This window comes from Thalia democratica, chromosome 9 (genome assembly GCF_965202585.1).
Source record: "Thalia democratica chromosome 9, ktThaDemo2.hap1.1, whole genome shotgun sequence".
In the NCBI taxonomy this organism is placed as follows: domain Eukaryota; kingdom Metazoa; phylum Chordata; class Thaliacea; order Salpida; family Salpidae; genus Thalia; species Thalia democratica.
In genome coordinates this window covers 26,560,068-26,574,424 of record NC_139173.1, presented here as the reverse complement: position 1 = coordinate 26,574,424, position 14,357 = coordinate 26,560,068, and the positions used below count along the sequence as shown (strand labels likewise).

Below are 14,357 nucleotides of genomic sequence, written 5' to 3'. Positions count from 1 at the left end.
AAACAGATTGCCAACAGACTGATTTAACTTTCATAAAAAACTTCGTGTCTCGAATAAAACTTTTAGAATTCAAAATTTACGAAGGTTTCAGTCCAGATATAATTTTAAGCATTGTAGATACTTTATCGAGTTCTAATATAAAGGTTCGTTTTAAATCTTCATTTAATAATCCATTTATTATTGGACTGAATGCGAGATACTTAATTGTGAATAACAAAACAGGTTGAAAATATACGTCTGTGCATAGAAACTGACGACGAAGATTTAATTTCTCCTTTGATCAATTTCGCCAGCAAAATTGAAGTTGAAAAGATTTTGTGTTATATTGAAGACGATGGTTCACACAAATTTATAAAAATGTTTGAAGAAAAAATTTTAGACTTTTCAACGAGCAACATAGTTTCTAACGACGTTCGTTAAAAAAAATTAAGTTTACAAAATGTACTAATGAGTTCTACGTTTATTTCAAGACCTTTATACTTTAAGTAATTTTTTTATTCTAAACAGAATGTTGTTATCGAGTTGAACGGCAGTTATGACTTTTCTGACGATGAAGGAGACGATAATGTGTACGGTGATGGCTGGGACTACGGTAAACTGCATGTTCAAATAGAATTAAAAAGGGGGGAAATCCCATCGTTTTTTTGGTTCGTTTTAAAGCATAAAAAGCACAAAAAAAAACAGAGAAAATTACTTTTTATTTGACTTTCTCCAAACTCTTTTTTTTTTCAAGAGCTATTTGTTAATAAACTTTCACACAATTTCTTTATAGTTCTAGTTGTTTTAAAACTTCTAGTTTTGAAATTCTAATTCATCAATATTATACGCTTGAGCATCTATACTTAACATAAATGGTATTTACAAACTTTACATTAATGCAAAAAAAAAATTGACACGTTTGATCTAATACCACTACTGTGATATGTTAAATTTCATTCATTCCAGTTTTATAGAATTCTTATTACATAAGTTTTTTACATAGAAAATAACAAAAAAATTTTTTTTTTTTCTTTAGAAACAAAAAGTTTTTTAAGTCCGCTGTAGTCTACACTATTAGTTATTGTTTAAATTGTTTAAGTATTTAGACTCTAGTTAAGCGTTTTTTTTTGTTAATGCTTTGTTTGATAAATAAATAGTAAGAATTAATGCATCCAACAACCAGTTGCTTTTAAGTTATTTGTTTGTTTATATACTGAGTATTATCTATCTAGTATGTTGTTGTACTAATTATGTGTTACAATTGCCCTAACACTTGACTTTGTGTACTACAACACAAAAAGAATCATAAGTAAAAATCTTAAACAATTTTTTAACTTTTTTTTTTTAATTTAAACAAAAAATGCTACAAAGTAGATTATTTTTGTGACAACTAAGGTACAAAGTACATATAACATTAAAAACTAAAAAATGCTACTTCTATAAAGTTGTTAGTTTCCTTTACTTAAGCTCTGTTAGAAAGCTAATAAAAATTTATAAAGCTTTATATTAATTTGTACCTTTTGATAGATTCTTTGATAGTGATTCGTAAATAGCAACCACGCAAACTACGTTTAGAAAACCACTGTAATAGGTCTATTATATAAACTTATTAACAGGCATTTTCAGCCAGAAGCATTGAATTCTTATTGTTAATAAAAGTCGGACTAAATGATGTAGTTGATAAGCAACTGGCAATAGAAACTGAAAATAGCATCTTAAAGTAAATTACAAAGTCTTTATTAATACTTTTACAAATTTATTTATGTTAAAAAGGAACTAAATTAAAAAAAAAAACATGTAGTTTATGTCTTAATACGCTTTTAATGTTGTTAATATTTTTACATTATGTTTTTTAAGAATATATTCTTAACTAGCTTGTACAAAACAAAATTTCTATAGTTTTTTTTAGGATTAAAACTTTTGATACGATTTGTTTTTTATAATCCAGTTTGTAATCTTAAAACTGTACATTTAAAAAATGTTATAAAAATTAAGTTTACATATTTTTTTGTTTTGATAAGTTCAAATGCTGGTATATAACATATATAAATAATGTGTTTTTTTTTGCACTTTGCAATGTTTGTACTATAATTAATATAAACAAAAACTGCTAATCAAGATATATTTGACTTCAATGTTTTTTCAGCCTTAATTTTTGAAAACAGCTGCAAAAGATTTTAGTTATGAATTTGAAACTTTTGTTTGCAGCTCTTTTGCTCACTTTTACTTTTATTTGTTTATACTTTATTTCAAAGTTTCAAAAAGTTTGCACCCACTAGTTGATGAAAATTTACATTCTTTACATTCGTTTTTTAATGTTTTAAATAGACTGAGTAATTTTGTTATTTTAATGAAGTTTTAATCTTTTTAGTTTTTATTAAATTAACTTTTTGTGTTTATTAAAACATAAAACGAACGTTTATACAGTTTCTAAAAGTTTTAAATGATTTCAACAGTAAAAAGATTTTTTTTTGAAATAATATATGTCTTTTACAATAAAAAAAGTAGTAGTTTATGTTTTTACTTTTAAAACTATTTTTCAACTTAATTTTGGTTATAAGATGTTGATAAACTGTACAAATATTCTAAACAAAACACTTACAGACTTATTTAAGATGTTTTGCTTTGGTAATAAATTTATGATATCTTATTCGCTTAACTGTATATGCTATAAGACAAGTTATCGTTTGTTTATATTTTTGTGATAACGTTAGTTGAAAATTTAGTTAGTTTAAAATGTAATATTGTTATTGAACAAAAAAACTATATTTTTCAATGAATTATTTAAACTTTTTATTTTAAGTTTAATTCATTTTCTAAAACAATAACAGTTTTTTTTTACTTGTGTACAATTTTTGATTGAAAAGTAAGAAAGGGTTAAAAAATAACGTAGCCTGAAAAAAGCACTTAAAAATTTTCGTTTTACCCATGGGCCAAATGCGGCTAGCCAATAAAAAATTTTAGGTCTTTAAATTACTATTTTTCCTAAATGATTTTTTTTTATTTAAATTCAAAACTTCGAAGTGTCCGTATAAAACTTGGTTTAAGTCATTTAAACATATATGAAAAGTTTACGAATTACTTAAATAGATTAGTTTTTATTTATACACTCAAAGGACAGCTTTTGTGTGTAAATTATCTACAAAACTAAAAAACACTGTTTAAAAGTACCAAATCAAACTAAAAAAAAATATTTTATCTCTCTAATAAATTTTATATACTATACACGAACGTATTAATTTTTTAAGTAAACTTACAGTCAAGTATTTTCTAATACATTTCAATAAAAAAATGCAGAATGAACATTCAACTAAATAAGAAGTAAACAAATTGTACTTTAAATACTATCAAGTAGCAACTTCCTTATTATTAGTAACAAAAGAAAAATAGAAAGCTACTTTTTAATTGACACTTGTTAGTATTTGAAAATAAGTTAAAATATATAATACTTTGAAATAAAACTAAAAATACCAGCCTAAATATTATAAAGTCGAAACTTGTAAAAAGTAATACCATTTAATGAATTATGCTCACAAACGTTGTGTTGATATATTTTAAATATAACCAAGTTAAGTTTTAGTAATGAATTTGAAACAACAAACTTAGTTTCAATACAGTTCGAATACTGAGAAAAAAAACATTAAAAACTTCAAAATGAAGTGCAATAAATGTTAATGATAAAATTAGTTCTAGTGTTTTTCTACGAATTAATTTAGATAATACATGTATCTAGAAAACTTCACTGATTCTAAAAAAAAATTTTTGTGTTTTGAGTTTTTTTTTTTTCAATCTTTTAGTTTTGACTTTTGCTATACGGAAAAAATAATTTCATTGCATTAAAGTGATTATTTATTGTGTTTTTTTATTGTATTTTTCTTTATTTTAACATAACACAATTAGCTAGTAGAATCTGTAAAACTTACTTTATTTTTTTTAAATAAAATAACATTTTAGTGTTTTGAGTAGTTTCACACTCAACAATTTGTTTTTTACAAAACTATTTATAAAAGAAAAGCGATAAATTTGTATAATACTCGTGCAAATTTATTTTGTATACAGAAGAACACTGTAATAAAAAATAGTTTAGCTTATTTTTTGTCAACTACTTCCGTTTAAACTAATTTACTCACAACCAATTTATTTACTTATAAGTATCAATATACATTTTTAAGGAGTTCTTTGTACCTAGTAGTAACAATGGATTTAATATATGTTTTAGCAAACAAAAAAGGTAACAAATACAAACTTAGTTATAATGGTTTGTTGTTATCATGTGTTTTTAACATAATACTCTTAATTCTTTAAATGTTATTCATAGTTTAAGTATTTGTATCGTTAGAAAAATTTAAAACATTTAGTTGTATGTTGCATAACAAGTGTTTACATATAATTTTTAAATACTTATAACTGAAACTTTTTTTATTTATTTCTGTCATTGATTTTCCGTTTAAAACTTTTATATATAATGTTAAGTATGAAAATTAATAAAATACCTTTTTCAAAATAACAAAATTCGTCGTGAACTCACTTGTTTTTTAATGTTAAGCATATACATAAACCAAAAATGCTATTGAATGTTTTCAGCAATCTGCTACATTTGTATACAGCTGCAATGCTTTAAAATAAAAAGAACTATTTTAACAACATTTAAGAATTTTACAAGTTTCTTGATTTTCTATTTTCTGGTTTTTGATAAACTTAGTGTTACATAAAAAGTTATTTAAAATACTGCTCAACTATTTAAATCTCTTTGTTATAAATTTTCTTAATATTGCTAAAAAAACAATACAATAAGTTAGAACGTGTATTTAAAAGTCAGTCTGAGCTGAAAAAAAAACTGTGTTAGCAATTTTTCTAAAAACCTTGCTTGTATTTTTTTAAAATTTATAATCGTATCCCAAACCCATTTTACCAAATTATATTGAAAATTTATAAAAAACAAAGTTTGAATAAATAAAATTTAAATTAACGTGAAAAAACGCTTTTTTTTTTGCTGACTCAGGCTTTTTTAAGCTTTTTTCAGCTCAGACACATCTTAAATTTAAGTTAGCTATACTTTATACAAGTCGTATATGTTAAGCTAGTATTAAATGTTTTTAATACTAATTGCTTTATTTAGTATCTTTTTATAAAAAGAAGACATTGTATTTTTAAAAATAAAAGATAAAGTTAAATACTTTTCTAATTTTCCATAGTGTGCAGCTTAATAACATATAATTTTTAACTACTTTGGTATGTCTCTTAAGTTAAAATGTATAAATTGAGTTTAGTTGACAAAATACTGTTAAAGACAGTAAGATCGATAATAAAAAAAAATAAGCAACTTAACATATTTTATTTAAAGTTGTTAATTTTTATTAGTTTAATTCCTAAAGTCTTAACTTTTTTTAAATACAGGTTTACACCGTGGCTAACTACGATAAAAAAACAGTTTTATATTCAGACTACTTAGAACATATAAAAAATAAAGATATAAACTGTACTCAATTTAAGTCAATAAACGTTATGTAGTGTAAAATTTAAAAACTTAAAATTATGATAAAAACTAAATAAATATAATCTCAAAAATAATAGTATTTGAGAAAAAAAGTAGCAAGACACTTAAACTGCAGTTTTAAGAGGTAAAAATTCTTTAATTACTAGTTTAATAATAATCGTTAACTTTATTTATTTAACTAAAAAAAAGTATTTATTAAAATCAAACTGTTTACTTTTATTATAAAACTATTTCATCATCTTGTTTAAAAAAAGTGTTTGTTTTAATAATGTAGTTACGTTAAAGTGTTTAGAATGTTGAACTGTTTTTAACAAACTATAAATATTTTTGACGCTAGAAATGTAGAACAGAATAAAACTTTAATATTTGTAATTTTTTTAATTGTATAAATGAAAACTTTGTTTATACAACATTTTATTAAAGTTTATAAACTTTTGAAAACAACTGGGATTCTCCATTTTGTGTAAAACAATAAAAAAATCTAAAACTAATGGAAGTTGTATTACTTTTCTTATTAGTAAGTTGAAACCTTTAAACATTATCTTTAAAGATAATAGTTTTAAAGTTTAAAAACTTTAAGTTTAACCTTTTTTTTTTAATAACATTTCAATATGAACGTGATTTTTTAATTATAAAATTTATTTATAGTTTGAATTTACTTTGAAGTTAAGTGCGTACTTAAAATAAAAACGTGTTTAATTTTAAATTTTAAAGATTATCATACAGACTTCGCCGTTTTAAATTTGAATTACTATGGAAGCCAATCTGAAGAAAACATTTGAAACATCTTTTAATTAGAGTTGTATGCTTTTTTACTACGAAAGTCATTAAAATAGTTAGTTTTTATTAATACACCAGTTAAACATAAGAATTTTTTTATTGACATGTCACAAGCATTAAAACAAAAGTATATCAAAAATATTTGTGTTGGACAACTCCCACTAATAAAATCTTTATTTGCAATCAGTTTTTTTCGTATATACAATATTTTTCAAATGTGTGGAAGTTTTTATTTTAGTATTTCCTCTTAAGTAATATTAAACGATGTTCTATAAATTTAAATAGTTTAAATTTAACAAAAAAAGCTATCATAAATTACTTTTTTATGATAGTTAATCTAAATTAGTTAATTTTTAAACAAAGTTTACAATGTTTTAAAAGAGTTTATAACAATACATGTGTAAACGTAAAGTTACTCATTAAAGACTTAATGCTAATTATAAGTTCAATACTTAGTAAAAAATTACATATTCTTTAAAAAATAAGTTACATACTAATTCTTAATTTTTAAGTAAACAACAAAAACTATCATAATAATTCGCGCGCTTTAAACTTTTTGTGTACACGTTTAAGCCAAATCGACGCTGAAATACATTAAAAATTATACTAGATGTCCCTAAACTTAGGGTTGATCATGCCAGATCGATCATCAGACCACAAGTTTTGGTAGTCTGAGACCGGTTTCGTTCTTATTAAGACTCATCCGTCAGTCACAACCGAAAAATTTGGAGTCGTCAATCTACAAACGGTTTATCATGCAATGATCAGTGACGTCAGCATTGTCGTTTGCCGCGCAACGTTTAAAACATTGTCCACAAGGTTGACTTCAAATGGTTGCTTCATGTGAAAGCATGATGAACCGTTTGTAGATTGACGACTGCAAGTTTGCTAAAATTTTGATAGTTTCTTATTTTAACAATAGATTCAGATCGGACCAAACTCAGTTTCAATTGATTAAAAGTAGCAATTGTTGGGTAAAAGTGTCTATGTTCATAGGAAGAACACACTAGGTTTATAAAAAGATAAATCTTGTAAAGACACGAGTAAACCATCAAGCATAAAAACAATCACAGTATAAGTAGTTTTGAGCTTGTAATTGATGTATATTGACTTACAAATACTTCTATTTCTTATCATGTTGCCATAGAAAATACTTTTAAAAATTTAATTTTAGCCTTAAATTGTTTTACTAAGCCATCTTATTTGAAATCTAAATGGTTTAAAGAGGGTAAACTTGTCTTTATTTTTCACAGTTACTTAGTATTATTCACGAAAAGTTAACTACTATAAGTTTCTTTTAGTATTATGTTCACAAAAATGTAATGAAATAGTATGCAGCTACGGTTATTAAGCTGTATGTATATATAAAAGTATACAATTTCAGTATTATTTTATTCACTATGATATATTTATATTCGCATTATGAGTGTGAAAATACTTTAACAAAAATAAAATAAAGTTTTATATGCAAAACAGTATTAGTTTTTAGGAAAAACTTAAAGTTTATTACTTATTGCAAAACCATAACGAACTGACAACAAAAACATAAATATTAAAATAAATAAAGCACAATTTCAAATATTTTTTAATTTATTTTTTTCTAGTGGGGCATGGGCAGGTTGTGTCCTGCCCTCATCTTAGCGATCCTGGTGTTGACCCGCCCGTTTCTGCCCATCTGCGACTCCACCACCACCTGCTGGATCAACCCGATGATGTCAGTGAACACCACGTGACTTTCTCCGTGCGTTTTCTGTGCAAAACACATTTGTCATAGTTTGTCGAAATAATTATGCTACATCAGCAATGTTAGCTTTTTTACAGCTGTTTTCTGTACAAGTTTTTAATGATACTGTCTCAAAGAATTTAAGTTTTAGTAACTTAAGTTTTAAATGCATATACCGAAATAGTTATATAACAAGTGTTATACTTTTCAAAGCTGTTTTCTGTACAAGTCGTTAATAATACATTCTCAAAGAGTTTATATCTTAAAAATCTACATTTTAAAATGTAATTATTACAAGCACCGACAACTTAAAATTTGAATATCTTATAAGTTTTGATGTAATAGGTATGTAGTTTTATTTTTTGATGTTTTTGCAAACTTTGAGTCTAACTAAAGCAAACTAACGGAAATAATTGATGCTGCTTCTTTGAGACTGACCAGGGAGTCAGGAAGCTGTTCGTTTTGCCATTGCAGTATACCGAGCTGTTTGTTTTTAACAAAATTATTACTTGATAAAAATTTATAATGAAAGCGGTTAATGTTTAAAAACTGTAATATAAGTTTAGATTTTTTAATTTGCTATTATGAAGTAATACTTTAACTATGCTATAAAATCAAAAACTTACATTTGACTTAATTTACAAAATCAAAACTTAACCAGAGAGCTTTCTGATAAGTTAAGCTAATAAATAAAGCTGTTTAAGACGTGTTCACACAATTTGTAGCATAAAAATACGTAAGAAATTATTTAAGTTATTCGTCTACTTTCTGCTGTTTTCACTGAATAACAGTATTTTCGTTATATTTAGTAATATTTTGCTAAAAACAACGATATTTTGTAACTAATTGATTCCAATTCTACATTTCATTAAAGTAAAAAAATAGTAATTACAATACAAAACTAGTAAAGCTAAATTATTGATAAACATAAAAAGTTTAAACAAAATCTTTTAAGTTAAAACACCACCAATTTATATAAAAAAGTCATAAAATTGTTGTCTTTGTAGTTACAAGCCGTTTTTTGTTGTAAATTGCTTCCGAACAAAACAGCTTCAAATAAATGATACCAATACCTTATAAAGTGTATAGAATCTTAAAAATTTAAAACACTTAAATACATCGTAACCAAACATTTTTAAAATTAAACTATCTAAACAACAAACCCGCATCATCCACAGACCCAACACGGGGTGATTTTTCTGCAGCAACTTCTTGTAAGCATCAGCCACCCGCACCGCCATCTCAACCGCTTTTCCGTGCCTCTGCAGGAAAGAACACACTTCCACACCGAAATCTGCATAAAAAATTTACAAATGTAGGTAAAGATCAATTACAATGCATAAAAGTAAAGTGTTTAACACCTAAATTATCGTTAAACCCCATATTTCTTATTTTAAACTGTTATTTAAAACATCAAAACCGTTATTCACTGGTACTTAATTTTTTATCTACGTTAATGTGTAATACTATACGATTGAAATACGTATACTTTTCATACAAAAGATTTTTTTTTGTTAAGTAACTAACAAGTTTGTGAAAAAAAAAAAACTTTATTGTTTTCAGGAAAAACTGTTTTAATTTCAAATAAATTTTAAAGTATATTTACTTAATACTGTCATCTTCAACGCGTGTGTGTCTTCCATGAGAGCATCTTGTTGCATCAAAGCTCCCAGGACCTGATTGCTCATCCTCTCCCAATCTTCTTTCTTATAAATAAAAATTGAATAAAGATATTATTTTTTTTCTATATTAAATGCAAGATACTTGTAAATAATTTGTTTGTTAATAAATCAAAGTAGCTCTCTACTTTTATTTAAGAATGTACTGGAAGAATAATGATAAAATAACCAATGGATTGTTTTTCGATAAACTTAAAAAAATAATTAATTATATACAAAAAATCACAAACAAAACCACAAAACACAAAAATAATTAGATGAAAAACTTAGTTTTTATTTTCGCCAAAATTTGAGTAAACTCTTGTCTTGCTTTTAAATACAAATAATGAATTAACAGGAAACCAACCCTCTTGGATTGTTCTATCCTTTTTAGAACGTTCTTGGAAAATCCTTCGATGTAGGTGATGCTCTTCTCAGTGACTTTATCGCTCACCATTGCTGATTTCAACTTGTCTACCTCGCAGTCTTCAAATTTATTATATATAATGCTTACAGTTTGAGTAAGTTTATTCTAAATTTAAATTTACTCGCCTAAATCAAAAACTAGTTAAGTAAAAGATAACCTAATGGTATTTAAACTGTTTCAAAAACTGCCGAGCTAAGACTGTAAATTGTTTAAATTACGACTTATTTTAAGTTAGTATAATAGTTTTTAATGTTAGAAGTTTTTAATTAGATATTTTTAGTTTTTAATTAGATATTATAATAGTTTTTAATATTAGAAATTATACTTATTCTTTTAAACATATTGAACAAAAATAATAATTTGTATAATAAAGTTTTTTCATTTGTCTTAAAACTTTATATGATCTCTAAAACTTATCATATATACTTTGTATCTTTCAAATAATGACTTGTTTAAATTAGTAAAACTTTGTTTAACTTAGCATTTCATTACGAACGACAAATATAAAGCTAAATATATTCAAAAACTTATCATATGATTAAATATAGTACATTTAAATATATCCTGAAACATTTCATGCATTTAAATGCATAAAAACTGATTGTCTATTTAAAACTTAAATAATACATGTTGGCTATATTTTTCTTTTTGTCACAAACGGTAATTCAAAACTTTCATATCAATATAAACTATTTTTTTTATTTATAGTCAAAACAAGTATCGTTTTGTTAGTTTTTCAAACTATTGTCTGCAACTTGATTAAACAAAAAAAATATTTAAGTTAAAAAGTGGTAAAAACCAAACCTTCACCACACGAGCCACAGGTGCAGTCGAAGTAATACTGATTTGAAAGTTTCTCTCTTCTCTGGTCGCTCGTTTCAAGCGGGCTGACGTAAGTTATGCAAATCTCATCCCCATCGCATATCGGCCGCAACGCTCGCACCTTTTGAGTATTTAAAATAGTAACTTAGATAAAAGTTTCATAAAAAGTTTTGGCTTAGAAAATAGTCCAGTAAAAAAATACGGTCAAGGAAACAGGTGAGCTTATTTCTAAATTTAATAATTAGAGATTTATAGATGATATGACTTAAATAATGAGTTATAATAATTCTGATAGTCTTAACAAACTAACATTGAGCGTAGTTCCGTTGTTGACAGCCACCGCATTCGGTTTGCAACTGTGATTAAGCATGGCTGCAATCGGAAATATTCCTACCGCTAGGGACTGCAGTCCTCTTTTGTCGTTTATTCTATAAAACGCTTTAGTTAGTTAGATAATAGAAATAAATGTTTTGAAACTTTGTTTAGTTAGAATATAAGAAAGCACTACTTAAAATTTCTATTTCTTTTCTATATTTATATAAAACGTTTTTAGAAGAGCAAAGTCTAAAGAAAGTTATTTATAACTAAGTAAAATATCAAAAAAGAAACACATTCAGTCACAACAAAAAACAATCTCGGGATACATAAAAACATTCGTTCATTTTCTTTTATAAGAAGCTTTTCAACTAAAATTTTTGTAAGTGCATTATTTTTGTTTTATATTATTCTCAAAAAGCTTAAAGTCAAAAACATTTTTGTATTACTAAAAAATAATAAATAGTTAATGATTGCACACAACATGAAGTTTGGTTTATTTTCAAAGTAACCTTATCAACAAACTTATTTTTAAAAACGAATACAAAAGCATTCGATGTATCTAAGCAAATTCACATTTATACTTCGCCTTACTATATCTAAAGATGTTAGACTTACAAACTGTGTAATAAAAAACATTTTTAGCACCTTATTTTTTTATTCTTAAAAAAAGTTGAACTATTTTAAACTTTTTTTGCAACAATTTGTGTAAAAACATTTCAAGATACTAGACTAGAGTAATGTACGACCCGTTGGCCGGTTTGGAAAGCTAAGCAAAAATCTTTGGACCACGACGTATTTTTTATCTTAAACTAATATTTTGCAAAACACAAAAAATTGAGCTATTTTATAAAAAGTATTTAAAAAAAAAATTAAACACTTATTCTAGTACACAGTAGCGTAAGTCTAGCCAGCTGCTAGAATTATATTTATAATTATTGCAGTTGGAGTAAGAAAATGACTTTTAAACTATAAATTATACAGTCAACTATCACAATACCAAAATGCTGTGAACTTTGTTTTTTTCAAGCCTTCTTTGCTAAAAAACTTTAAAAATTCGCAAAACTTGCCTTAAATGTTTTAATAAAACTACTGATAAAATTCTAACTAATAACCCAATGGCGTTGCAATCGATGATGGAAAACAAATGTCGTAGTTCCTCGTCTGTCTCCGGGAGGTCATCGTACCCGAAATAATCCCCGAAATCGAAAACGTGGTCGTCCAGGACTTTTTGGTCTTCCTCGTTTCTGTCATCCAAATGTGAGTCGAGCTCCTGAAAAATAACAACATTTTACATTAATTATTTCTCTTTTATTAAAAAAGCATGATAAAACAAGATATTTATTTTTTTTAAACTCATTATAAGGTATAAAAATATATGCTTTATATTATGGTAACATAATATGAGATTTATTGAACAAAAACGAAAAAATGCTCTAAAATTTTTGGTTCAAGGACCTAGATACGAAAAAAAACTTTTCGGTCATCAAGTTGAATACCCAACATAATCGAAATTATAATGAGCTAAAAAAAAAACTTTACATGAAAAATCTAAACTGTAAAACAAAAAACTCTATGATAAGTGAGACTATTAAACTTTACAAGATATATAATATAAAGTTTTAAAAACGGCTCATATTAAAAATAAAACTATTATTTGCAGAAAGGATTTTAGTATAAGGAAGTAAGCACTTTATTAGAAACAAAACACAATCTCTTAAAATTGTAAAACATCACAAATTTAAAGACAAAAAATTAGTAAAGTTTATAAACTGAAACAATAGATACTTTACGAAATATTTTAAACAAAAATGCGCTAAACAATATATTAACAAACATTTATTTTCACGTGCTGCTCATGCTCCCCCCTCAGCTTTCTCCACAGGATCCTGCCAACCAACCGGGTTTTGTCTGCGGGGATTCCCGGCTGGACGCACCTCACCGCCTTGCACTCGTTCTTGTGGTCCTTCCACGCCTTCTTCTGGCACTCACGGTTGCAGTAGCGGGCGAAGTTGCACCCCGAACACTTCAGCATTGGTGGCGCGCCCACCATCTAGCGGATAAAAATAGTTTGTTTTTGCCAATAAATATCGTATTGAAAAATTTGGATGAAAGATTTGTATATTGAACTGTTTCCGGAACGCGTTAAAGTTCGGAACGCAACTGAGTAGATGCAGTCGTTTTGTTGTGAGTTGCATCTCAGTTCAAGACAGAATAGCAAGTTAAATAATATTTTGTGTTTTTTTTTGTCTAAAAGGTTTTTTTTACTTTATTGAATATATAGAATAATATTAGTTATATAATAAAGCTTATATATCATAATCGAAAAGTATTTGCAAGTTTAGAGTTAATAAAAAGTTATTGATCACAAAGGGTTTTAGTTGGGAAACATGTTGACCGTTTCTTTAGCTTGAAGTTTTTTATTGGGACTTTATAGTATAAACAGATGCAGTTAGCTTGTGGGTAACACTTTATTTCTTTTATAATGTAATTATTTAACCTTATTTAAATAAACTCGAAAAATATTTGATAACTGTTTAGTGTAAAGTTTATTTTAGAGTATTTTCGAAAAACCTACTTAACTAATATAAAAAAATTAAAAAAAAAATTAATACTTTTCTTTATTAAACTTACAAAGGCGTTAGAGTTGAGGCAGTAGTGACACGTGGATTTGGAGTAGGCAGCCATCACTGTCATTGCGAACGCCTCCTCTTTCAAGATGAGGTCTCCCACCTTGAAGCTCTTCCTCGATAAGATCCCCCGACCTTTTCCAGCTATTTTGGTTACTTCAATATTATCCATTACAAACTTTAAAGTTTATAGCTATCTGACAAAGTACCAGTGTTTGAAAACAGTTTTTTTTTTTACAAAGACTGATTAGAAGAAATAGTGTTTTCTTTATTCAAAGTTTTATAAAAGAACGTATGATTTTATTAACTAAAAGTTGAAACATAATGATACAATTACGACCAGCTACCAAAAATTTACGCAAGTTTATCACTCAATCTATTTTTTATACTTGAAAACATATTGAATAAGACTACTAAACAACGCTTATAATATTCTGATATTTCTGATATTCGAATCTTTCCTTGCTAAAAAGAATTAGGTTTTTATTATTATAACAACTTTTTTTTATTTTATATTTTGTAAATC

The 14,357-nt window shown here is 25.9% G+C and overlaps 1 protein-coding gene across 1 annotated transcript; it reads right to left on the bottom strand.

The window, feature by feature from the left end:
- Positions 1–7,618: 7,618 nt before the first annotated feature.
- LOC145844000 (histone-lysine N-methyltransferase Smyd1-like) lies at positions 7,619–14,024 on the bottom strand. Its single transcript, XM_082951305.1, has 10 exons — positions 13,836–14,024; positions 13,039–13,254; positions 12,317–12,474; positions 11,197–11,314; positions 10,869–11,007; positions 10,005–10,123; positions 9,586–9,685; positions 9,143–9,273; positions 8,385–8,462; positions 7,619–8,006 (listed from the first exon to the last, which is right to left on the bottom strand). Exons 1-10 carry the CDS (start codon positions 14,001–14,003, stop codon positions 7,857–7,859), a joined length of 1,377 nt encoding a protein of 458 aa, XP_082807431.1. The 5' UTR covers positions 14,004–14,024; the 3' UTR covers positions 7,619–7,856.
- Positions 14,025–14,357: the final 333 nt, after the last annotated feature.